This window comes from Leucoraja erinacea, chromosome 1, assembly GCF_028641065.1.
Source record: "Leucoraja erinacea ecotype New England chromosome 1, Leri_hhj_1, whole genome shotgun sequence".
Taxonomy (NCBI): Eukaryota; Metazoa; Chordata; class Chondrichthyes; order Rajiformes; family Rajidae; genus Leucoraja; species Leucoraja erinaceus.
In genome coordinates this window covers 101,902,642-101,929,274 of record NC_073377.1, presented here as the reverse complement: position 1 = coordinate 101,929,274, position 26,633 = coordinate 101,902,642, and the positions used below count along the sequence as shown (strand labels likewise).

At 43.0% G+C, this 26,633-nt stretch overlaps 1 protein-coding gene across 1 annotated transcript in view; it reads left to right on the top strand.

Annotated features, from left to right (window-relative positions):
* fras1 (Fraser extracellular matrix complex subunit 1) overlaps positions 1-26,633 on the top strand; it is a 515,676-nt gene that overhangs the window by 390,684 nt on the left and 98,359 nt on the right. Inside the window, 10 exon segments of the mRNA XM_055640301.1 lie at positions 3,115-3,277; positions 7,798-7,927; positions 13,156-13,346; positions 16,117-16,270; positions 17,013-17,294; positions 19,474-19,662; positions 21,470-21,589; positions 23,873-23,934; positions 23,936-24,053; positions 26,501-26,625. Of these exon segments, the coding sequence (XP_055496276.1) occupies positions 3,115-3,277; positions 7,798-7,927; positions 13,156-13,346; positions 16,117-16,270; positions 17,013-17,294; positions 19,474-19,662; positions 21,470-21,589; positions 23,873-23,934; positions 23,936-24,053; positions 26,501-26,625 (1,534 nt within the window).

Genomic DNA, 26,633 nt, shown 5'->3' with positions numbered 1-26,633 from the left:
ATCAGGCAGAATATATGGCAGGAAGTCAATCTAGCATTTTCAAATGCACTTCAATTCCCTGATCATGTATCTATACACTATAAATGGATCAATGGTAATCATGTATTGTCTTTCTGCTGACTGATTAGCATGCAACTAAAGTTTTCACTGTACCTCGGTACATGTAACAATAAACTGAACTGAACAATGACTGAGTTACACCCATTTAATGTCGGTGTGTCAATGTCAGCAGATTGCAAGGTTTGTGCCAAAAACTGTTTTTCCCCCCAAAAAAAAACACATCTCTGAAATGTGTCTATAAAATTCAATAACTTACATCACATTTCAGGATATCTCACCTGGTGGAGTATATTCACATTGATTGATATGTACTAAAGTCACAAGACAAACACCAAATGAGTGAATGAGCAACTTATTTATAAAAAGAAAGAACTTTGTACATGAAAAGGGCTAGTTCTGCAGATATTGCTTCAATATGTGGAGTTTGCGAGCAACCATCCTCCTGGTGGTTCTCCGCAGCGTGATCCTCATATGGCACCAGTTTACTGCAGTTGGACTTGATGAGCCTGAAGGGACCAGTGAGGTTACACAGTGTTCCACCTTGATAGCAGAATTGCGCATTGTCCCTCAAACGGCTTGCTTGATGCCAGCCCACAAATCCCATAAAGAGGCATTCATTTATTGAAAATAAATGTTAACGACTTCACCAAAATAACAAATTGCTAATAGATATTTTTGGTGTCCATATTTTTATCTATGAAAATATGACTGATATTAAACAGTGTTGCTATGAGCTAACACATTTAAGGGAAAATATATATTTCTCACCATTCATGGAACAACTTGCCTAGCAGTGGAAAATGCCCAAAATACATTTGAACAGGAACACGGAAAGGAAAGGTTGAGAAGGATATGGGCCAAATGCGGGCAGGTGGTACTAGCATGGACAAGTTGGGCTGAAGGGCCTGTTTCCATGCTGCATGACTCTTTAACTCTACTTATGAATCTATGACCAAATGAACCTTAGGATTTCCAGAAGAACCTTTTGTTTTCTCCAGTTGAGAATCCAGACAGGCTTATTTACAGCATTAATATTTTGTACCCTAACTAAGCAATCCGGCTAAACCTCATGTTGCTCCCAGTATGGCAGAAGAATTGGTTGTAGTGCAAATCTCAACATCGTGGTCTCACCATTATCCTAACAGCATTGCCTCTGCTGAAAGAGTAAATCTGCTGAAAGGGTAAATAAACTATCGGCATGCTTTTCCAGCATTTTGAAGAGTACATAAAGCACAGTGCTTGCATTTGAAATTCACGGTAGTCATCTCTGCTGGAGAAATTAAAAACTCCAGCAGGTGGGGCTGCCCCACCACTGGTGAAGATTTTTTCTGGTTAGGCTATATAAACTTCTTACTGTTGTAAACATGACTTGGGCCACGTACAATTCAGTGCACACTATGTCCCATACTCATTTATTTTATCTCGGGTCCACTAAATAGAAGTAATTGGTGGGGCTTTACAATCAAGGATATAATAATACCTGACGTTAATCTTTTCTATGGCACCACTGAACCTAATGTAGAACGGTGGCCTTTAAGTTGACCTCTGGCATTGCTCCTATTGGATTCTTAGAGTTTATCTTATTCCATGCAGCACATCTCTTCCTCACCTTTACTTCTTCCATCAACACATCCATTGTAGCATCAGAAAATCTTGGAGTCCATCTTTTAAAAGCTGCGAGTTCATAAGGTCATGAATGATAGTAGAATTAGGCCATTCAGCCCATCAGGTCTATTTCACCATTCCATCATGGCTGATCTATCTCTCCCTCATAACCCCATTCTCCCGCCTCTCCCCATAACCTCTGACACCTCTGCTAATCAACAATCTATCTATCTATGCCTTAAAAATATTCACTGACTTGGCCTCCACAGCCTTCTGTGGCAAAGAATTCCATAGATTCACCACCCTCTGACTAAAGAAATGTCTCCTCATCTCCTTGCTAATGAACGTCCTTTAATTCTGAGGCTCTGACCTATAGTTCTAGACTCTCCCACTAGTAGAAACATCCTCTCCACATCCACACTCTCTAAGGTTTTCACTATTCTGTATGTTTCAATGAGGTCTCCGCTCATTTTGTAAACTCCAGCAAGTAGAGGCTCAGAGCCGACAAATGCTCATCATAGCTTAACCCACTCATTCTTTGGATCATTCTTGTAAACCTCCTCTGGACCCTCTCCAGAACCAGCACATCCTTCCTGAGATATGATGCCCAGAATTACTCACAATATTCCAAATGCGGCCTGACCAGCGCCTTATAGAGCCTCAGTATTACATCCCTGTTTTTGTATACAAGCCCTCTTAAAATAAATACTAGCATTGAGTTTGCTTTCTTCACTACCGATTCGACTAGCAGATGAACTTTTTGGGAATCCTGCACCAGCACACCCAAATCCTGAGTTGGCTTCAAGAAGATCCGGCCAGTATTAAGTGGTGCCTGTACTCATGACGTAGTGTTGCCTCCACTCTTGATGAAGCATGCAGAACTCAGCTGTGGAGACCACTGGCTGCAATCATATTAGTTGCCTGGAAGGTTAGAATATGTGCAGTTCAATCCCAAATTTCCAGGCATGATTAAATTGAAATCCCAATGATTCGTTATTTGCATTAGGTTTTTAAAATGCTCTAAAAAAGGAGTGGCGTTTCCAATTGCTTGGGCTTAAGATGTTTCTATGAACTTTTGTTTCTATTGCAAATGACTACCCAAGGTACATTTCTTAGCAGTAAAATGGTGTTGAAACATGGGATTATTAAATATCGACCAATGGTTTCAAGCAAAAATTAGTGACAATATTCCAAATGCGGCCTGGCCATCGCCTTATAGAGCCTCAGTATTACATCCCTGTTTTTGTATGCAAGCCCTCTTAAAATAAATACTAGATGCATTAATTATGATTAGGCAATATATAGAATATATCTGTAGCATGCCAAGTTACATATTTATAATATGTACAGGAAAACTAAATTGATCATAAAGCATTATTGTTTCTTCCAAATCTTAAACAGGAATGTTTTCTCAAATTTATTATCATAACTTATGATTCATCTGAACAGATACACAACTGACTTTGATACCAGCAATCAACCTGTCACTGATATTTTCCATTACACCGTCTACGATGTTGATAACTACCGTCTGGACAACCAAATGTTTACCATCACCATTACTGGTAGCCAGGACCACTCACCTCTAGTTAATGTCAAAGATGAAGTTACTGTGAGTATGAACACAAGCTAAGGTAGATAATGCTAGTGAAGCGATTCATGACATTTATTTACCTTTTGTTCATTTTTTGTGAGAATAGATCATAACTGTGAAGAGCACTACATTTTGTTCATCCATAACTGTCCTTGCGGTGAGCTGTGTCCTTGAACTTCTGCCATATATCTTGTTAATGTGCTCTTACAATGCCCTTTGCAGGTACAGCAGGCAATGAAGAAAGCTAATGGCATGTTGGCCTTCATTGCGAGAGGATTTGAGTATACAGTAGGAGCAAGGAGGTCCTATTGTAGTTGTGCAGGGCGCTGATGAGACTGCACCTGGAGTATTGTGTGCAGTTTTGGTCTCCTAATTTGAGGATGGACATTCTTGCTATTGAGGGAGTGCAGCGTAGGTTCATCAGGTTACTTCCCGAGATGGAGGGACTGACATATAATGAAAGAATGGATCGACTGGGCGTATATTCACTGGAATTTAAAAGGGTGAGAGGGGATCTTATAGAAACATATACAATTCTTAAGGGATTGAACAGGCTAAATGCAGGAAAAATGGTTCCATGTTGGGGGAGTCCAGAACCAGGGGTAGGAATAAGGGGTAGGCCATTTATGACCAAGATGAGGAAAATGTTTCACCCAGAGAGTTGTGAGTGTGGAATTCTCTGCCACAGAAGGTAGTGGCCGATTCACTGGATGTATTCAAGAGAGAGGTAGATATAGCTCTTAGGGCTAATGGAATCAAGGAATATGGGGAGAAAGCAGAAACAGGGTACTGATTCTGGATGATCTGCCATGATCGTATTGAATGATGGTGCTAGCTCGAAGGGCTAAATGGCCTACTCCTGCACCGATTTTCTGTGTTAGAGAGAGACATAGGTCCATTTGTAATGAACGATCATTCCTGTCTCTGCAAATTGGCACACTGCATCTTGGAAGGGATGCTGTGGTTGGTGGTGTTACCATGTGCCTGCTGTCCCTGTTCTTCCTGGTGTCACACGTTTTTCAGCTGAGTAATGGCTATGTATTTTGTAGATAGTACACTGTGCACCTGTGGTTGAGGAAATTAGTGTTTAATCTGATGAGTACTAGTCCAGTGGACACAAAATGCTGGAGTAACTCAGCGGATCAGGTCATGTTTTGGGTCGACTCCCTTCTTCAGTCTCAAGAAGGGTCTCGACCCAAAATATCACCTATTCCTTTTCTCCAGAGATGCTGCCTGGCCCTCTGAGGTACTCCAACATTTTGTGTTTATCTTTGGTGTAAACCAGCATTTGCACTTCCTTCCTGTACACTAGACAAGTGGATTGTTTTGTTCCTGATGGTGCTGAATCAGGCAAAGAATTGGAGCTGCACCAACCAAGGCATAAGTGGTAAGTGGGCAAAGGAATGGCAGGTGGAATTTATCTCTAACAAGTGTGAGGTGTTGCAGTTTGGGTATGTTAAACCAGGCAGGACTTGCATTGTAAATGGTAGAGAACTGGGGTGTGTAGCTGAACTGAGAGCAGTGGGAGTACAGGTTCCCTGAAAATGGCATGCCAGGTGGAAAGCATGGAGAAGAAGTTTGGTATAGTTGGCTTTATTGGGAAGGGGATTGAATATTAAAGTTGGGGCATCTGATGTAGCTCTACAAGTCTTTGGTGAGATCACACTTGGAGTACTCTTGTGTTTTGGTTGCCCAGTAACAGGAATAATGTCATTAAGTTGGAAATGCTGCAGAAAAGATTCACCATGTTGTTACCAGGGCTTGCAGGGTTGAGTTATAGGGATAGGTTGGATAGGCTAAGATTCTCTTTGGAGTGTAGAGGCCAAACGGCGACCTCATTGAGGTGTACAATGTCATGAGGGGCAAGATAACGTGAACATTCTGCCTTTTTCCCAGAGTAGAGGATTCAAAATCTAGAGGACATATTATTATGGTGAGATCTGAGGGATCTGTGGGACAATTTTTTCACTCTGAGGGCAGTTATATCTGGTTTGCAAGCGACAGAAACGATACAATTACGACTTTAAAAGACATTTGGACAGATACATATGGATAGGAAGCATTTAGAGGTTGAATGCAGGCAAATGGGACTCGCCCAGTATGCCAACATGTTCACCATGAAAGAAGGTGAGCTGAAAGATCTGTTTCCATACTGCATGATACTACTGTATGACTATCTCAGCACACTCCTCACCTGTGCCTTATCGATGGTGGAAAGGGCCTTGGGTATCAGGTGAATCGCTTCCCCAGCCTCCGATCTATTTGCCCTCACAGTATTTGTGTTGTCATCTTGAGTTTCTGGTCAGCGGTGACCCAGGATATTGATAGTTGGAGACTCAGCGTTGATAATGTGAATAAATGTGTCAACGAGTGGTTAGACTTTCTTGCTGAAAATTGACATGTTACTAGCAACTGATCAGCTTATGCCTTAATGATATCCAGGTGAACGGCATATTTTCATATGCAATTCCCTTATCTGAGGTTATCTGCCTTTGTGTCTTCCAATGTGAAGCTCAAGGAACTGCAGCTGATTGACACTGAATCATAGTACTCAAATTAAAATAATGTTTCACCGCTAAGCTCTTCCAGATCCAAGCTTAGTGCAAGCATGAATTTTCACTCAATTGTTGCCCCTTAAGTCTTTGTGGGAAATATTGCAGCTTTATTGCCAGTTTTTTTTCCAAGGCTAAAGGTGTCCAAATGTCAGGTGCCTTTATTCCCTGCCTTGAAATGCAATGTTGATCTGAAACACTCCTCCCCAACCTGCTGGTATGCTTCTCCCCAAGGGTCAGCACATTGCTGACTTGTATGTGGAGGTCAGATGCCAGCACATCCGACTCCGTGCATAGCTGCTGGTATCAGTGCTGAATCCAAGACCAAAGCAAAAACATCCTGAACTGAGCGGTCGAATGCAAAATGCATCATACTGTTCACCTTTGCATTTGCAATGATCGAGGTAACTTTGTGACCCCATTTGAATGGGATCACCGACTCAAGAGGTAATGATAAGTTGTTTTTTTAATTATAACTGGTATTGATATTTCAATTTACTGCAAGTGAATATAATTTTGGTAGTTGTAGTATACTATACCCTTTACATCTTGTCTGTTTCAACCATGTGTGAATCGTTTTTGTTTCTCATTGATATTTTAAAATGGATGCAAAGGCCTTTATCAGCATGAGCTGTCAAAGGCCATCAGGATTATTTAAATGAAAAGGTGATGTTTCGGATCAAGACCCTCTTCAGGCTGAGAGTGAGGGGAGAAGAAAACAAGAAGTATGAAAAGGTACAGAACAAATCAGAACCGGCACCGAAGATCAAAGAGCCCACAATGGTCCACCGTTGACTGTGGAGGAGTTAATAACGAGGAGATTCAAACTAGTTTTACTGTTCGTATCCCCTTGTTATCACCTCCACAGCCAACAATGGACCATTGTGGGCAATTGGCCACATGGTGCCGGCTCTAATTTGTTCTGCACCTTTTCTATTTCCAGTTTCCCTCTCCCCTGACAAAGGGTCTCAAAGCGAAACATCACCTATTCCTTTACTCCAGAGATGGTGCCTGACCAGCAAAGTTATTCCAGCATTTTGTGTCTATCTTTGGTGCAAACCAGCATCTGCAGTTCCTTCGTACACAGGATGATTTGCGCTTTATTTTTCCACTTCCAGGTCCTTCACTTTGCAGTGCCTTGCATTCATTTAGTCTCACAAAGTGTTACTGCAGCTGCAGAAGGAGCACAGGCTCCCGTTGATCTGGGTATTTTGTTTTGAATTTGTGATAATTGGGTTTCCTTTATAGATAAGTTAATAGGGTCGTGAAATCCTTTATGTAAAACAATGGGGCACAACTGTTTACAGCATGTTCTGAAAGTTGCTAAAACCTGAGAGAATCTTATGCACATTTTGTGCATTTGTTATATTGTGAAGGAACAATTCACTGAATGCAACATTTACAACATAGAAAACACCAATTTGGTTAGGGATTGTCTCAGGGCAATGTTTTCAAAATAAATTATTAAAGGAGTTTGTGAAGAGAATTGTATTAAATTATTAAGTACAACTCTTTTGTTTGGGTTCAGCTGTTCACTCGATGTGAAAGCTTGGATGATGTTCGGATTCTCTGAAGGAGGAAATCCTGAGAATCGGGTTCCCCACTGTGGGAGCTGCTGGATGGAAAGGGAAGTGCAGTGTCCGATGTCAGGCCACACGAGGTCTTCGTTAAGCACCTGATGACAGCTCCGTAAAACGTGACGTCTGTGATCGGGTTGCAGGATGAAAAGCTGATACCACTCAGCCCATCTGAAAGATAGTATGAAGTATGAAGTGGTGGTCTATAATGAAGCAGTCTGAAGCAGGATTAAACCCGAAATGTCACCCATCCTTTTTCCCCAAAAATGCTGCCTGATCTGCTGAGTTACTCCAGCACTCTGTGTCGATCTTCGGTATAAACCAGCATCGGCAGTTCCTTCCTACACAGTTTGAAGTGGTGTCGATTTTGCTGTCCATTTCAACATTTGTATTCTTATTTTGGCCATAGGTGGAAGAGGGAGGAAGGTTATTGCTCTCGCCGCACAGTATTTTGGCAACAGATTTGGACACACCAAAGAAGGACGTGTTAATAAAGATAACAAGAGCACCCGAGTTTGGATACATTGAAAATCTGAGAGGTATTTGCACACATGCTTTATCATCATATGTTTAAACAAGAGAATTATAGAAAGCTAAAGAAGAAACGCAGAGTGCTGGAAATACTTGCAGGCGGTTAGCTTTTATGGAGAGAGCCTGTACGGAGTTTGTACATTCTCCCCGTGACCTGCGCAGGTTTTCGCCGGGATCTCCAGGGCAGTGGTGGAGAAAAACATAGGGATTTGGGACACTTTATGGAAATGTCTTGAGGACAGTTCTTATTACGGTCAAGGAGGGGCTGGACATCCTAAGGCAATTGAAGGCAGATCTAATCAGCTATATCCAAGGACACTAGGGAACCTAGATGAGAAAATGCAGTTGCCTTGGCCGAGATATAGGAATCATCATTAGACACGGTGAGGTGCTGTGAGAAACACTGTGACATCCATGGATGGTGTGAAAGTCGGTTCCAACAGGTTTCTCAGAGTAACCTGCCTGGATTAGAGGTGTAAGGCAGAAACATGGCAAACAAAATATGGAACATGGAACAGTACAGCACTGGAACAGAACCTTCAGCCAACGATGTCTGTGCAGACATGATGCCAAGATAGACCAATCTCCTCTGCACATTATCCACATCCCTCCTTGCCCAAAATGTGTAAATTAATTTGGCAATTCTACAGCAAGATGCTAGTTTTATGTTACGCAGAAATTCAAAAAATGTTGAAAGTTGGATTCAGACCCCCTTCTCAGGGAAATTTATTTTAGAGTCATAGAGTGATACAGTGTGGAAACAGGCCCTTCAGTCCAACTTGCCCACACCGGCCCACAATATCCCAGCTACACTAGTCCCACTTGCCTGCGCTTGGTCCATATCCCTTCAAACTTGTCCTATCCATGTACCTGTCTAACTGCTTCTTAAACGATGGGGTAGTCCCAGCCTCAAATACCTCTTCTGGCAGCTTGTTCCACCCACCACTCTTTGTACCCCTCGAATTCCTATTAAATCTTTTCCCCTTCACCTTGAACATATGTCCTCTAGTCCTCGATTCTCCTACTCTGGGCAAGAGACTCTGTACAATCTATCCGATCTATTTCTCTCATGATTTTGTACACCTCTATAAGATCACCCCTCAACCTTCTGCGCTCCATGGAATAGAGACCCAGCCTACTCAACCTCTCCATATTGCTCACACCCTTTAGTCCTCGCAATCTATATTACTAAAAGTCTGATCTTGACCGCTTTTGGCCCACTATGCTGCGATTTCCGAGAGAACGCTGCCACCTACGGCTGTCATTTTTGGCCACCTCGCTCAGAGCCCACGTCTGCCATCCTGGACCAGAGGATTTTTCCCATCGATGAAAAATCAGAGATATATTAATGTTTTTTTTTAAATCATCATTCTCTCTGCTGCCCCTGCTGGAGGGAGGGGGAGGGACTATAAAACCAGGAAGTGGTGTGCCCCACTCAGTCTCTGCAAGATGGAGGTCACGTGCTCTCTGAGCTCTGAATAACACTGAACACATGTCTACTCAACTGTGAATGCCCTTACTGTGATTTGAAAATGAAAATATGGTTGGTTTGAAGTAAAAAGGCACTGCCAGCAAATGGTTGTTTGGGGGGTTTGGGTTGAAGTAAAAAGGCACTCTCTCTCTCTCTTTCTCTCTCCCCTCCTCTCTCTCCCCACCTCTCTCTCTCTCCCTATTTCTCACCACCTCTCTCTCTCTCTCTCTCCCCCCCCTCTCTCTCTCCCCTCTCTCTCTCTCTCTCTCCCTCTCTCTCTCTCTCTCTCTCTCTCTCTCTCTCTCTCTCCCTCTCTCTCTCCCCCCTCTCTCTCTCTCCCTCTCCCTCTCTCTCTCTCTCTCTCTCTCTCTCTCCTCTCTCTCTCCCCTCTCTCTCTCTCCCCCCTCTCTCTCTCCCCCTCTCTCCCTCTCTCTCTCTCTCTCTCTCCCTTTCTCTCTCTCCCCCCTCTCTCTCTCTCTCTCTCCCTCTCTCTCTCTCTCTCCCCCCTCTCTCTCTCTCTCTCCCCCCCTCTCTCTCCTCTCTCTCTCCCTCTCCCCCACTCTCCCTCTCCCCCGTCAACCCCCCCCACTCTCTCTCCCCTCTCTTCTCTCCCCCCTCTTTCTCTCCCCCTCTTCCCCTCCCTCCCCTAAACCCCCCTCCCCTTCACACCCCCCCCCTACCCCCTTTGCTCCACCCCCTTCCCCACCCTCACCCTCCCTCCTCCCCCCCCTCTCCCCACCTCTCCTCCTCCCCTCACCCTCTCTCAGTCCCCCCTCTCTCTCCCCCCTCTCACCCCCTCTCTCTCCCCTCCCCCCCCTCTCTCTCCTCCCTTCCCTCTCTCCCCCCTCACCCACACTCCCCTTTTCTCTCCTCCCTCCACCTCCCTCTCCCTCTTGCCCCCCTATCTCTGTCTCTGCCCCTCTCTCTGTCTCTGCCCCTTCACTCTCTGCCCTCACTCTCTACCCCCCCCCCCCCCCCCCCTCTCTAGATGTGACTGCAAGTCGGGGGCTATGCGTCAGTAGATAGGTTGGTTATGGGGTAACATGAGCAAATTAATAATATTAATATAATATCAAGGGGGGTAATTAGCGTGTGTGCGGGGGGGGGGGATAGTTAGTGTGTATGACGCTGCATGCTGCCTCCCCCGGGCCCCCCCCCCCCCCCCCCCCCAACACAACCGCTCATCGGGGGAACAGACCCAACGGGTCTGCACTTGGTCTAGTATCCTCGTAACTCTTTTCTGAACCCTTTCAAGGATGAAAATATTTTGCCTATAACATGGTGCCCAGAACTGAACACAATATTCTAAATGCGGTCTCACCAACGTTTGATACAACAGCAACATGACGTCCCAACTTCCATATTCAATACTCTGACTGATGAAGGCCAAAGTGCCAAAAGCCTTTTTGACCACCTTATCTACCCGCGACCTTCAAGGAACCATGCACCTGTACTCCTAGATCCGTGTGCTCTACAACACTACTCAGAGGCCTACCATTTACTGTGCAGTTCCTGCCCTTGTCCCCAAATGCAACACCTCTGTATTAAATTCCATCAACTCTTCCTCCACCCACCTGGCCAATCGATCCAGATCCTGCTGCAATCTTTCACAGATATCTTCACTATCTGCAAAACCGCTCACTTTTGTATCATCAGAAAACTTGCTAATCTTGCCCTGTAGGTTCTCATCAAAATCATTAATGTGGATGACAAACAGTAACGGGCCCAGCACCGAATCCTGTGGCACACCATTAGTCACAGGCTTCCAGTCTGAGAAGCAACCTTTCACCATCACCCTCTGCTTCCTTCCATGGAGCCAATTTGCTATCCATTCAGCTATCTCTCCTTGGATCCCATGCGACCTAACCTCCCAGTGCAGCCTACCATGCAGAACCTTGTCGAATGCCTTACTGAAGTTCATGTACACAACATCTACAGCTCTGCCCTCATTGACCTTTTTGGTCACGTCTTCAAAAAAATCAATCTGATTTGTGAGACACGACCTCCCATGTACAAAACCATGCTGACTATCCCTAATCAGCCCTTGCTTTAGTTTATGCTGCTAGCTTGAAATATTGCAACTGGAAATACAAAATATATGGCACTTTAGAAGCTCTTCATCTGTCCTGTCCTTTCAAACACTCTCCTACTGTGCAAATTATTAATGAAAAGCAGTCTGTAGAAAATATAATAGTTTTTTTTACTCATTTCCAAAGTGCTTTTAGTGTCAAGATTTACAGCCTAAGGGTAGCACGTTGGCACAGCTGGTGGAGCTGCTGCCATAGAACGTCAGAGACCCAGTTTGATCCTGACTTTGTGGGGAGTTTGCACATTCTCCCTGTGACCTCATGGGCTTCCTCCAGTTTACTTCCACATTCCAAAGTCATGCGGTTAGTTGTAGGTTAATTGGCCTTTGTAAATTGCCCGTAATGTGTTCGGAATGGATGAGAAAGTGAGATAACGTGGTCAACATGGACTTGGTGGGCCGAAGGGCCTGTTTCCGTGCCATATCTCTAGGATATGCGAGGTTAATTGGCCTCCACATTCTGTCATGGGGATATCATCATATCGTGTAGTGAACAACATTTTCCACTAGGTAAATGATTTTCTGAGCACCCTGCAACAGCCTCTCCTTGATCCATGGGCCAAGGTCCATGTGAACACAGCCTATGTGTTTGCAGATGTTTCAGCGAGCTAAACGAGAGAAGAAACTGGATAGGTTTTGATACCTTCTTCCATGATGTGGTTAATGAAAACACATCCTTAATAATGATGTGGCTTTTCTTCAGTGTTGGTATCACCTTCATGATCTATGGTGAGCACATTCACAAGAATGTAATTTGCCTGTTGTCTATGACAGCAGAGAACCTGGGGATGGTGAGACAATGCGATCTTCATGATCCTCCTCAGCTTTTCAGATTTAAAAGTTTATGCTTGAAATAATCTGCAAAGTACACTCGGTGAAATAGATCTTCACTGCTTGATTTCTGCCGTCAACTAATGCAAAATCCAAAGCTCTGTGAATCTCTAAGCTGATACTCTGGAATTCTGAGGTGAAGCATGATTTTGATGATAAAACCTGATGATATGGATGCAAACATCTTGCTAAACCATTTGCAGAAAATACCTGTTTCTGAAGTTTGCTATTTTAAACTTGAAATGAAATGAGGTGAAATTGAGAGTATTTATTATTTCTAAATGAGTATTGCTTGCATTGTGACATGGCTTGGTATCTGGGATCATGACTGCTGTCGATGTGTGCAACATGTGAAATGTTGATGAATTAATTTGATTCTCATTGGAATCTAAAGTGATTTCATGCAGTTAACACTGCAGTTTGAATGAAGCAGCTTTGGAACAGGTACTTTGTGTCTGTGAGACCAAGCTGACTATTCACACCAGTTATATGTTCTCCCACATTCGCATTCACTCCCTAAACGCGATTGCACTGCTTGGGGAGTGGGAGGAAACCGGAGCACACAGAAGAAATGCACATGGTCAAATGTGCAAATTCCACACAGACAGCAGCTGAGGTCAGGATCGAACCCACGTCTCCAGCGCTGTGAGGCAGCAGCTCTACCAGCCACGCCATTATGCTGCCCCTACATAGGACCAATTAGTTGATCCTTGAAAATGGGCATTGGAGATGCAGAAGAATAGCAGGCAAGATTAACCCATCTTGGAGGAGAAAATGATTTAAAACCAACTAATATGAAAAACATCTCCTAAAACCTAATCAAGTTGATTTTTTTTTTCTATTAATAGAAGGAAGAAGTGATCAAGTTGTCATCATCAGCCCTGATGTTCCCTTCTCAGTGCAGGATATTCTCGACAATAATATTTACTATGTGCAGAGTGTCCATCGCGGCAGTGAACCGGTTTCAGACGGCTTTGACTTCTACGTGACCGATGGTGTCACTCAGTCTCCAATGCACCACTTCAACATTATTATTCAGGTAAATGCCTTCCAGTATTTGGATCTTGAAAGCAAATTATAAATGAGACAAATTGCTGTTTCTTTAGTTTAGTTTAGTGGTACAGCGTGGAAACAGGCACTTTGGCTCATCGAGTCCATGCCGACCAGTGATCCCCGCACACTAACGCTATCCTACACACATTGGGGACAATTTGCAATTTCACCAAGCTAATTAACCTACAAACTTGTATGGCTGTGGAGTTGTTCTTGATGTAAATGCTGAAACTAGTTACTGAAGTGGTTGAACCTCAAATTTGGAGTAATTGAAGGAATTTTTAACTGGAACTAAAGTGGGGTTGGTGCAGATGTGGTGCTGAGGCACGAGGGGCGTTATATGGACCATTCTTGCTCCTATTTCTTTGTTACAATGCAAGAATGAGTTGTGTTTGCCTTGGGCTCTTAATTTGGATCTCCTTGTATGGAAGTATTTGTGACAAAACCAGGAAGTTGTTCCTGCCTTTCATATATGAGACCTACTTTCGTGCTTCTTCAAGGAGCCTGTCTCAGCACATCCTGAGCCCTCGGAGGATATGGCTCGGAATTCACTTTGGGTTGGTTCTTGATCTACATACATCCCCTTTCCCCACTGCCTGCCATCACCCAGCCTGACCAGTACTACATCATTTGATGAAGAGGCTGACCTCTACCCTCAAGCAACCGTGGTCAATTACCATCTAATAGACCCACCAAAGATCCACCTTGGCCAAGGAAACCTCAATTATCCTCTCTGTTCTCATTGCTTACTTAGGTGATTTTTATCTAGGGCCGAGCAAACTTCCCTCGAGTTTCCAGCACTTAGGCTTGGAAGCCAACTTGCTATGTCAATGTGAGAGTAATGGCCCCTTCATAATGAATAGAAATAGTTGGCATTTGGGTGAATGTGAAGTAGACTTGGTTGGATTTTATTTAGTTACTTCATTTTTAGGTTAGAGTGCGTTGTGGTACTTTGATCAAAATAAATCTTTAAAAAAATTATTGTAGTACTTCCTCGGTGATTTTGGTGATCTGACTGTCAAAGGCATTTCATTTAAACAAGTAGGATGTTATTCACCTTGGGTGAATGACGTGAAAGGAGCAGAATTAGGCCATTCTGCCATTGTCTTCTCTGCCATTCAATCATGGCTGATCTCTCCATCCTAACCCCATTCTCCTGCCTTCTCCCTATAACCCCTGACACCCATACTAATCAAGAATTTATCTATCTCTGCCCATGATATCCATTGACCTGGCCTCCACAGACTTCTGTGGCGCATATACTGGTTCCACAAAGTTCTGCTCTCTTTGTAAAAATAAATTTCCTTGACATTTTTACTAAACATATCAGTGGCTTGCTTAAATTTATGACTTATTACTGCATTATCAGAAGAATCTTTAAATTACCATCAAACGCATTCATAATTTTGACAGCCTTTACATTGTGATCATTCGCCGGCTGACAAAAACTTTCACAAGCAGCTGGCTGCACTTACAGAGGCTCTGTGCTGTTCTGGACCACACTGATCAGCTGGGAGCTAGCTTCGTGGAGAGGATTGTACACAGTGTGGTCCAAGGGCAGGTGACACCCAGTGCACTGCTTATGGAAGAGCCACCCCAATAAAGTGCATGTTTTGTAGGGTAAAACTTTGTGTGATGCAGATAATATTCATTCTTTTATTTACCGAGAACATTGCCTCGCAAAGGGGGGGTTACTGAAGTGGAAAAGCACACGTAATTAACCAAAAGATCAAAACGTGATGGAAGATGGTGCAAAACAGATTGGTTTACGCGGGTGATATGAGAATTCAGAGGTTGGAACTATCAGGAAAGTTTGATGGTTTGAGATGGATATAATGTCTCTACAAAGATAAATGTAAAGACTATCAAAGCTACGCATGTATTTGATGGTAATGTGAAGATTCTTCTTATAATGCAGTGATATCATAAATTTAAGCAAGCTCCTAATAAATCTAATAGAAATTTCAGGGGAATTTTATGTTTACACAGGGAGCAGCCCTTTGTGGAATCACCATGAGAAGTACCTGAGATGAATAGTATGAATTGGCAAGCAATCAAGATGAAGGTTGATCAATACCTCAGGGGGAATGGAATAGAAAGATACCTGGTAATATTAGATGAAGAAAGATAGACACAAAAAGCTGGAGTAGCTCAATGAATCAGGCAGCATCTCTGGAGAAAAGGAATGGGTCACGTTTCAGGTTGAGACCCTTCTACAGAGTCTAAAGATGGATCTTGACCCGAAACATCAGCTATTCCTTTTCTCCAGAGATGTTGCCTGACCCGCTTTGTGTCTATCTTCAGTTTAAACCAGCATCTGTAGTTCCTTCCTTCGCACTGAGATGAAGAAAGTTTGAGAGAGGATTTATGGAGCAGAAATGTCAGCAGTCTTCTCTGTGCTGTAGATTCTCTATAATTCTTCAACACATGATATCTTGAGATCCACCACGTCCCCCTCCACACATTTCTACCCCATGTTCTTCCATCTCTCTCTCTCTCTTTGTCTCATATGCACACGCAAGCCTTTGTTTAATTTCAAAGTAGTTCTCTAAATCAAGAAACAAAAAGAACATGCAGAAATTCTGGTCCCTGAGCTAAGGTTTCTGAACAAAATGTTCAATGGAATGTTCGTTATTCTTCGGCCTTGATTTCTCTCATTGTGCGCACAAGCTATTGTTACCAATTATAAAGAAATTATGCATAATTTCATGAGGTCGTATGTGAATTAACTTCTCCCTGGTTTTCTCTCTCTCCAGCGTAAAAATGACGAGCCTCCAAACATGACTGTTGAAGGTGTCCAAGTAAAGAAGGGAACAAGTTCAGTGATCAGAAACACCTCACTTAGTCTGATTGACCTGGACACACCTGAAAATGAACTGGTGTTCAAATTGACCAAAATGCCAAGCAATGGTAAGTCAATGGGGAGAAAGTTAGGAATGTGTCAGACTCCTAGATTTTTTAACATTTAAACCCCTCTTCCTCATGAGCAATACACAAAGTGCTGGTGTAATGCAGCAGGTCAGGCAACATTAGACTGAACCAGTCTAAAGAAAGGTCCCAGCCCAAAACGTCGCCCATCCCTTCCCTCTGCAGATGTTGCCTGGCCAGCAGAATAACTCCAGCACTTCATGCATTGCTCAAGAGGAAGAGAGATTTAAATGTTTGGCTCTAGGTTCCATCATCTGCAGTACCTTGTGTCTCCGCCATCGTCCTTTTCTTTGGAGAAGCCTCATTTCCCTGGATCCTACTCCAAGTTTCTGCACTTTAAAGATCTCCTCAAACCCCACCATTTATCTAAGTGATTGGTCACATCTGTTTTTTATTCTGTCCTGTGGTTGTTTTTTTTCACAGACAAATCCATAAATTAACATGAAATGTTGTTCTGCGTTTAACCTGCTGCCCCAGTTGTCTATTAAAAGCTTGATGAGTTACATCTGCACTTTTTACTGTGTGACCTTTGTGCATTGCTCTCCTATTAAATGTGGATACAATTAAGAAATGTTCTACATGAGTAATCTTGGGTACAGCACATTGCAATTTGTCACACACTTTCACCAATCAACGGTTTGTAATATAGTAATATTCTTAACTGTCTTTAATTTACGAATCATGTTTTCTTTGAATTGACCTATTAGTTAATCAAATTAAACAGGCAAGTTACGGAAAAGGCAGTTTTATTCAGAGCCTCTGGAAAATGGCCGTCTATTGACGCAAGGCTCCTCCTTCACATACCAAGATGTGTTAGACGAGTTAATTGTTTACACCCACGATGGGACCAACACACAGTCGGATGAATTCCGTTTTTCCTTTACGGATGGCCTCTACACGGAAAATGGGAAAATGGAGTTCTTCATTTTAAAACAGAAGAATGAGTCGCCGCGATTATTGATCAACCAAGGCCTACAGTTCTCAGCAAGCAAGAACAAGCGTTCAGGCACGTGGATCATATTTCGGCAGTAACTTTGTGTTGTGGTATCCTGCTTGTCTGCAGTAAAGTTGGTGGGAAATCTCAGGCAGCAGTGCTAACTCTACTTTTCTAGGATAAGCTTCTTGCTGAGGTTAAGTCCAAAAACTGGAAAACCCCACAACAAAAGTCCACTCCTATTGTTAAAATAGTTGATTATAATATTGGAATAAGTTAGATGTAGTGTGAATGGGTGATTGATGGATAACATGGACACGGTGGGCCACTGGGTCTCTTTCTATGTTGTTGTATTTTCAATTCGATTCACTTAAGCTTATTTTAAATACGGATTTGCCTACTAAAGTACAGTACCTTCACCCGCATCTACCGATGCATGTTAGTGAACCATTGCAAGATAAAGAAGGAGGTTTCCATCTAATCTGAGATGTGGCGTTTGCCACTGGTAGATGGACGGGTCAGAGAGGTTGTTTTGAACCTCATCTAGAACCTGAAGATGAACATAGGGTTGTACCCTACTGTCATATCAAGTACCTAACGAACATTGCTCATGGGGCGCACCGTGGCGCAGAGGTAGAGTTTACTGCGCCGGAGACCCGAGTTCAATCCTGACTACGGGTGCTGCCTGTACAGTGTTTTTACATTCTCCGATGACCTGGTGGGTTTTCTCCAGGTGCTCCAGCATCCTCCCACACTCCAAAGACGTACAAGCTTCTAAGTTAATTTGGCTTCGGTAGAGATTGTAAATTGGCCTTCGTGTGTAGGATAGTGCAAGTCTTCGGGGATCAATGGTTGGTGTGGACTCGGAGTGCTGAAGGGTCTGTTTCAACGCTATATCTCTACACTAAAGTAAATCTCAATCAATTGGGCAAGGAACTGCCAGGGACGGAAGAATGTAGCCACAATGGTTCAATAGCAATGGTTCAAAGCCCTCAGCAGAGTGTGTTAGCACAGTTTGCCAACAAAAGAACAATTCAATCTCTGAGTCCGAAAGGTGCTGGCACCCCTCACTTGGACTAGGCATCTCCTTTCCGTTATTGATCTGGCCAGACGAACATGGTCCCAAATAGATTTTTATTCATTGCCAGGCACAGGCATGCTATTCAGGAGGCTATTCGACCCATCATGTTGATACTTGTCAAAAAGATCGATTCAACTTAAATGCAACTTTCATGTCTGCAGGTCAGTATGGAGCAGATGTTGAGGCACATGTTGAGCAATTCTGTCTTTACCACATCTTTAATCAGTGAGTTCTGACCCAAGTACATCCTGTGAGTGGGAAGATTTCTCCTCATCTTCCCTTGAATCATTCGACCAATTAATTTAAATCATTTCCCCTTGGATTTTGACCAATTTCTGAAGGGTATTAGGAACTTCCAGTTTACTGTATCTGGGCCCAGCCTCAATTAAGTCTCCCCGCAGTCTCTTTTGCTCCCAGTCAAACCAGGTCCTACTTTATACCTAAAAAAAATTCTGCCCTTTGTAACATCATTGTAAATCACGTCGGCACTCTTCACAGTGTCAGCTCACCTTCCCTGAACACAGTCCTCAAATTGTGGTCAAACTAATGCTGCACCATTCCATCACAATCATCGCACTTATTCTGTAACCTGGTTATAATAGGAAGGCCTTTTTAACCAATTTATAAGAGGAAAACAGATGGAATTTCACCGTATGTTTACATGAGAGCTGGATTACTGCCATGGTTCTGCATCATGTTCATTTGTTTTCTTAAGGGGCTGTCTCAGTCCATGACAGAGCAAAGAGCAAAAAACACTGTTGCGTAGTTTAGAGATACAGCATGGAAACGTGACCTTCAGCCCACTGAGTTCACGCCAACCACAAGTCTCCTGTGCACATGATTCCATTTTCCCATCCAGTCCCGATGCATTCGCGGCAATTTTACAGAAGCCATTTAATCTTCAAACTTGCAGTTCACTGAGATGTGGGAAGAAACCGGAGCTCCTGGTAGGAAACTCCACACAGACAGCACCCAACGTCAGCATTAAACCCGATTATCTGGAGCTGTGAGGCAGTGGCTCTACCAGTTGCGCCATTGTGCCACTCTGTTCCCCAAAACAGACAGAGGGACAGGGTTAACTGGAGAAAGCAGAGTATTTTGTTGCATAATACAAACCAGGAGATGAGAAGGCATTGTGCTTATTAACACAGTAATTTCTCTTGCATGTAGGATCTGTTTCAGTAATCACACAGCAGCACCTTAAAGCTACTGATATTGATTCCGATGATGAAAAGCTCAAGTTTGTTCTCACCAAGGACCCCACAGTCGGGCGACTGCAGATGTCTAAAAATGACAATTTGGTTCAAATTTCGATTAGGGGACCAGTTAAAACATTTACCCAAGCTGACATTAACAAAGGTAAGTGGGTGTCACAGACTACACAATTGTTTAAAAAATAATACAGCAATTCAGATCATGAGTGGATGTCTGTCAGAAATTTCTTGTTTAACTGGTAATATTGATGGTAAAATCAGCCATGTGCAGAATAACAGAAAATGTGGGAGGCACTCAGTAGGTTAGGCAACTTCTAATGTTTTGATCTGGATTTCCAATATTCACAGTTTTTTGTTCCAGTATAGAGAATAATGTCCGGCAGCATTTTGCCTGCCCAAAGGAATTCAAGAACGTGTTGACTAATTGGGGTTCAACCTCTTTTAGTATCATTCCAGCTTTCCCCCTAACATTTTCCCCCTAAAATAGCAAAACATGCCAAAATACCATGTAAACCAGAACCATTCCTATTTTGAACATGAATTTATGCACTAAGAGGGAACCTGGGCCGTTCCTGTCAATACCTCTATATTGTGCTTGCCAGACCAACCTCAGTAGAGTAAATCTGTCTTGTAAGTACTGAGGCTGCAAAGACGCCCATGGAGGAGAATGGGGTAGTGTCTGAAATGCACTGCGCAGGGTGGTGGTTGAGGCAGTTACAATAGTGGTGTTTAAGAAACTTTTAGAATAGCACATAGATATGCAAGGAATTGAGGGATATAGGTTATGTGCAGGCAAATAAGAGTTGATCTTGTAAAATATTAATGAAGGTGGTAGGTTCGCTTGGTCCCCCCCCCCCCTCCCCCCCACCAAGGTGGAGGAAACTTGTGGTGCATGACATGGTGCCATGAGCTATGCATCCGACAATGGGCTAGTTGCCAGCCACGCTAAGGTGCATCACATCCAGAGGTGCCTGGACCAATTTGCTCATTAGTGCTAATTGATGCTGAAACGATTGCTTGTGCAACCTAACACACAAAAACAAATTATTTTGTGCACACATTAAAGCTCGCATGAATTGAAAATTGCTAGTGGTGAATCTGCTGGTATTATGCAATCTAGCAGCAATTTAACCATGACATCTCAGCAAAGAGACCTACACACCCATTTGGAGCACAGATTTTGAATCTGGGTGCAGCAGGATAACTTGACCTTCTGTCCATTTAGATGAATAGTCAAGAAATTGGTTGCAGCACCTACCTGAACTGTGATCAATGTCACCTGCCTGTTTAGGATGTTCATCAGCTACATGCTCTGAACATTCTGTAATAGCTTGCATATAAATGGAAATGTTTGAAAGCTTTCAAGAGAAAGTTTTCAAGAGAGAGTTAGATTTAGCTGTGAGGGCTAACTGAATCAAGTGATATTGGGGAAAAAACAGGAACGGAGTACTGATTTTGGATGATCACATTGAATGGCAGTGCTGGCTCGAAGGGCCGAATTGCCTGCTCCTGCATCTATTTTCTATGTTTCTATGTAACAATGCTTCAAAACTGCAGTGGGTCCGTCAGCAGCCGAAAGAGAAACATAGACCTACATTTTGTATCTGTTGATGTCGCTCTTGAAACTGTAAAGATGTGTGTAATCCTAGACATTTCTAAGTCTATTTGATTATGGGTGATGCGATGTTGAATTGGATTGATGCTCTTGCAATGTCTCAAGTTTGTTGTTTCACTGAGAATATTTCAGTGTTGAGTGGTATTTCAAAGGAAAAACTCTAACCTAGGAAAACAAATTAAACCTAGAAATCTGTACTTTTTGTTGTATTGACTTTAATCTTTCATCGTAACTTAATTGATAATACTGACAAAATAATAATGGAAAAAACAATTAAAACCATGCAGAAATAATGATGAGAAATCTTTTTAACATGACTCACTTTTCTCTGTTGCAGGATATATAGAATATCGACATGAAAAGGGGGAGCCTGGTGGAAGTTTTGCTTTCAAATTTGATGTTGTAGATTCAGATGGAAATAAACAAATCGATCAATCTTTCTTCATCACTGTATTGGGTGAGAGTGACTTTATTCTTGTTTTTCTTTCCTCATTAGAAAGTGTTACATCTGAAACTTAACATTTATGTAGTGTATGGGTTGTGTTTTGCCTGCATCACAGTTGTGCTCAACATAGAATAATTACCAGGGTAGAAAAAGGCCCAAACTACTGAAGTAAGTCAATGGGTCAGGCAGCATCTCTGAAGAACATGGATAGGTAACATATCGGGTTGGGCCCTTTCTTCATAAAGGTGAAGAAGGGCCTCAACCCAAAATGGTAAATCAGCATCTGTAGTTCCTTATGTCTCCATAAATACCAGGGTGTTTCCCCCAATAATCTCTGCTACTAATGCCAGTGAAACTTCTCAAATTAGGATTTCCAAAGTAACTTGCCAAGATAACTGGCAATATTATACATATTGCCCATGGTTCTACTCTCAGATCTGTGCTATGAGTTTCACAATCTTTAGAGGGATTGGGATCACTCTGCATTGAAGTTCATTAAAAGTTTATTTTAACAACAACAAAAAAATCTGTTAAATTAGATCTTAATTTGGTTCCACATCTATCAATGGATCGGACATTCATTTGGTGACTTTATCATGGCCCCTTTTAAGACCAAAGATAGCATAGTTCTGGATGCAAGGGACTTTCACCGTTTGTGCTCATAGAATCACTTTTAGCAGATGTTAACTTTGCGGAACATCCGACATTCAGCAAGTCTGATTCCTTCTCCCCTCAGCAGACCATGGCTTACATTCCATCAAGGCTGCCATTTGCTGGGGCGCCAGGTAGCAAGCCTGCCTATATTTTTATGTTTTATTTGTTGATCTCACAATCTTCACAAAATTGCTGTGTGAATAAGTATTGAAACAGTAAAAGAAATGAAAAGATTCTGTAACAGGAATCACAAAGTAACTCTAAATTGTCAGGTAAGCACATGCTGGATCAGTGAGGGGTTTGCAGAGTAACACAGTGGCCTGTCCCACTGTGGCGACCTAATCCGCGAGTCCAGAAGAGTGCCTTCGACCTTCAAGCTCGAGGGCACTCGCCTGGAAAGCCTCGAGCTGGATCGACCGGCCGCGTTGAAACCGCGAGCTGGATTGACCGAACCGCGAACTGCATCTACCGACCGCACACACACACACACACACACACACACACACACACACACACACACACACACACACACACACACACACACACACACACACACACACACACACACACACACACACACACACACACACACACACACAACACACATCGCGAAGCTGGCGGCCAGGGACAGCGGAGGAGCGCTGTCTGCGCGATGAAGATGAAGGCAAACGGCTGCCACAGTAACGGTAAGTCCTTTAGAGAGCACGGGGTGGGGGGGGGGGGGTAGAGAAGGAGAGAGAAGGGAGACAGAAGGGGAGAGAAGGGGGGGGGGGAGAGAAGGGCGGGGGGTGAGAAGTAGTGGAGACACTTTTAAGAAGTATAATAAAGTTTAGCAGGTATTTTACCTATCTGTAGGTCTTCCTAGGTCGTGAAACATCAATGTGCCAATCAAAATGCCTGGTCAGCAAAGAACATTGTCTACGGCTGCCCTCGACTACTGTAACTACATAGCGACCCCACTCCACTGAACTACGAGTGAAAAAGACCCATGCTGACCTTATTTTACTCAGGGAAAATATTTCAATATGCTAAAACAAATTCTGCGGCCTAGCTGAGGCCGCGGGTAGGTGAGAACCTTCTTCGAGCATGAAGGTGAGTTCCAGCCACCTCATACAACCTCCTAGGACCTTGTGTCGACCATGCTGCGAGTTTGAGTCCAGGGCAAACTCTTCTAAACTCGCAGCTTATTTTGCCCAAGTGGGCCAGCCCCTTAAGGGAGGAGGAATGATCAAGACTTGGAACCATCAATCCAACTCATCCCTTCCCACAAGATGGCAAGGTTACAATTTTCAATATCTGTGTATAAAATAAAATATCTATTGATGCTGGTTAGCACACAAAAGGTCACAAAGTGCTGGAGTAACTCGGCAGACCAGGCAGCATCTCTGGAGAAAATGGATATGTGATGTTTTGGGTCGAGACCCTTCTTCAGACTGACCAAAATGTAGAAACAAATAACTGCAGACGCTGATTAATACAAAAATGGACACATTTTTTTTAAGTTTGGGACCTGACTCGAAATTTCACCTATCCATGTTTTCCAGAGTTGCTGCCTGACCCGCTGAGTTACTCTAGCACTTTGTGTCCTTTTCAATACCTGCAGGCAGGTTATCATTGGTAATTTGTGTTTTTATTTTGCAGAAGATAAATTTCCGCCAACCATTGTAGTTAACAAAGGTTTAGTGCTGGAAGAAAACTCGGTGAAAAAAAATCACAACGTTTCAGCTGTCAGCCACTGACCAGGACAGTGAACCTGGGGAACTGACCTACAGATTAACCCAACAACCTCGGCTGGGCCACATTGAACATGCTGCTTCTCCAGGTAAAAGGGACAAATGTTATTGATCTTCAGCGTCTGCAGATGATTGAAATGCAGTATGATCCCTTAAAGAGATACAGTTTAATAAAACGATTTAAATAATAGGATTAATTTAAAATTATTTTAAAATTAATATTCTGATTGAAAGTCTACCTGCATTCTTTGATTTTATCAATAGAGGCCCAACTTGAACTAAGAATAACCATAGGGTGAAATCTGCAATTTGCACCTTGCTCTTGCCCACCTTTCCCCTTCCTGGCTCTTTCACTTTGAAAATGGGGATTATTTAACAATCAGTAACAATCGGACCAGAAAAACAGTGAAGGACTGTTGCATTTAAGACATGAAAGGATAAGCAAGTGCATATTTTGATCATTATGCTTTCATTCAGGTTAAGTGAATAATTATCTTTCTTGGGAATTATATTGATCACCATTGTACTGATCTTATAATGAAAATATAATTTTGGCTGCACAAACCTCTCAACTTAAACAGTAAATAGTTTTATAATAATACTTATGATTGTAACAAAACAAATCTTTCCAGAAACATTTTTCCATTTAGTTTTGTAATTTCAAAATATGTTTTGTAAATGATCTACTTATATTTTCTCTTTCTTACCTTGGATTTGTTTTGATTTTAGCCACCTTACAAATCAAATATTTTATAATACGTCAAAATGGAGTTCACTTTTCGAGTACACTTTGTATGGTAAATCAATATTTAGCAGTGAAAAGTGGAATTCATATTTGTCCCTCTGCCTCAACGTTGAACCAGATTTAATCCATTTGATTCCTGAAGCTGACAATGCCGCAGTTTCAAATGCCGACCTCCTTTCTGGACTAATTTTCATGCACTAAAGGCCAAACCTGAACTGGATATCTTCAAATATGCTGAAAATTATGCTCAGTTCAGGTGGTTATTGGGGGCAGCCTTCAAAATACTTATACATAGAGTCATAGAAATATACAACATGGAAACAGGCCCATCAGCCCAACTCATCCAAGCCAACCAAGATGCTCCAACTAAGTTAGTCTAATTTGCCAATATTTGGCCCAAATGTCTTAAAATCTTTCCTATCCATGTCCAAATGTATTTTAAATGGTATTATTGTATCTACCCCAACCCTTTCCTCTGGCAGCTTATTCCATATATTGACCCTCTCCATTACCCTGGGACAAAGACTGTACATTAACCCTATCTGTTGTCCTCATGCACCTTATATGTTCACATTTTAGCCTCCTGTGCTCCAAGGAAAAGATTTCTAACCTGATTAACCTCTTGCAATTTTGAATCCACTTGACTAACTCTCCTTGGATCTCATGCGATCTCACCTTCCAGATTAGCCTACCATGCGGATCAAAGGCTTTGCTGAAGTCCATGTAGACTAAGTCTACATGGACGTCTTCTCAACCTTCTTGGTTAAGCCCCTGTCCCACTTACGTGTCCTTGGCACGCTAATTACTCAACCTCGTGGTCGCGTTGAGCCACGAAGGTCGCGCGTGACTTCATTCGACCGCACAGCCACCTGGAGCACGTGATGTCATTTGAAGATGGACACAAAATACAGGAGTAACTCAGCGGGATCGGCAGCATCTCTGGAGAGAAGGATTGGATGATGTTTCGTGTCGAGACCCTTCTTCAGTCTGAAAGAAGGGTCTTGACCCGAAACGTCACCCATTGCTTCTCTCCAGTGATGCTGCCGGTCACGCTGAGTTACTCCTGTGTTTTGTGTCTATCTTCAATTTTCTTGGCCCTGTTCTGGGAGTAGGAGTGGGGGCGGATCTGGTCCACAACAGCCGTGAGCCCCAGGCCGAGTTCAGCGATCGTTTGCCTGACTGCCATTGCTGCTGTTGGAGGAGATACGTTGCGTCGCGCCAGGGTCTTGGGCCTGTCCCACTTTGGCCGTCAGTTCCGCGACAGGCCATTGGCGCGCGAAGATTTCGTTCGCTAGAAAATTTTCGGAGCCCCGCGCGATGTTGCGCACTACTACATACCCTTCCGCGCTTTTCACCAGCCCCGGCCCCGGCCCCGTGCGGCCACACGATGCCCGTGTGCCTCAACGCAATGATGCGGTCGCGTAATTTGCGTGCCAAGGACACGTAGGTGGGACAGGCCCTTTACTTCTTCTTGAAAATTCATGAGACCTGATTTCGCACGCACAAAACCATGCTCTCTCCAGTCTGAAGAAAGGTGTCGACCCGAAACGTTGCCTATTTCCTTCGCTCCATAGATGCTGCCTCGCCCGCAGAATTTCTCCAGCGTTTTTGTCTACCCTCTCTCATCATTCAATGTTTTTCAAAATTTATTTTTATCTTATCTTATTCCGTCACAATACATTTAAACTGGTAAAGCTGCTGCAAGGGTCGAAGCATTCTGTTCCAGCTACTCATTCCAGATGATTTAGTGATCCATGTTTTATTGTGTTCATGTTTTATTGTTTCCAACAGGAATAAAGACTACCCATTTTACACAGGCCGATCTGGCAGCTCGCAGCATTCAATATGTCCACACAAGCGATGAGGAGAAACATTCCGATGATTTCATCTTTTCAGTGTCTGATGGTCTTAACGAGGTATTGTT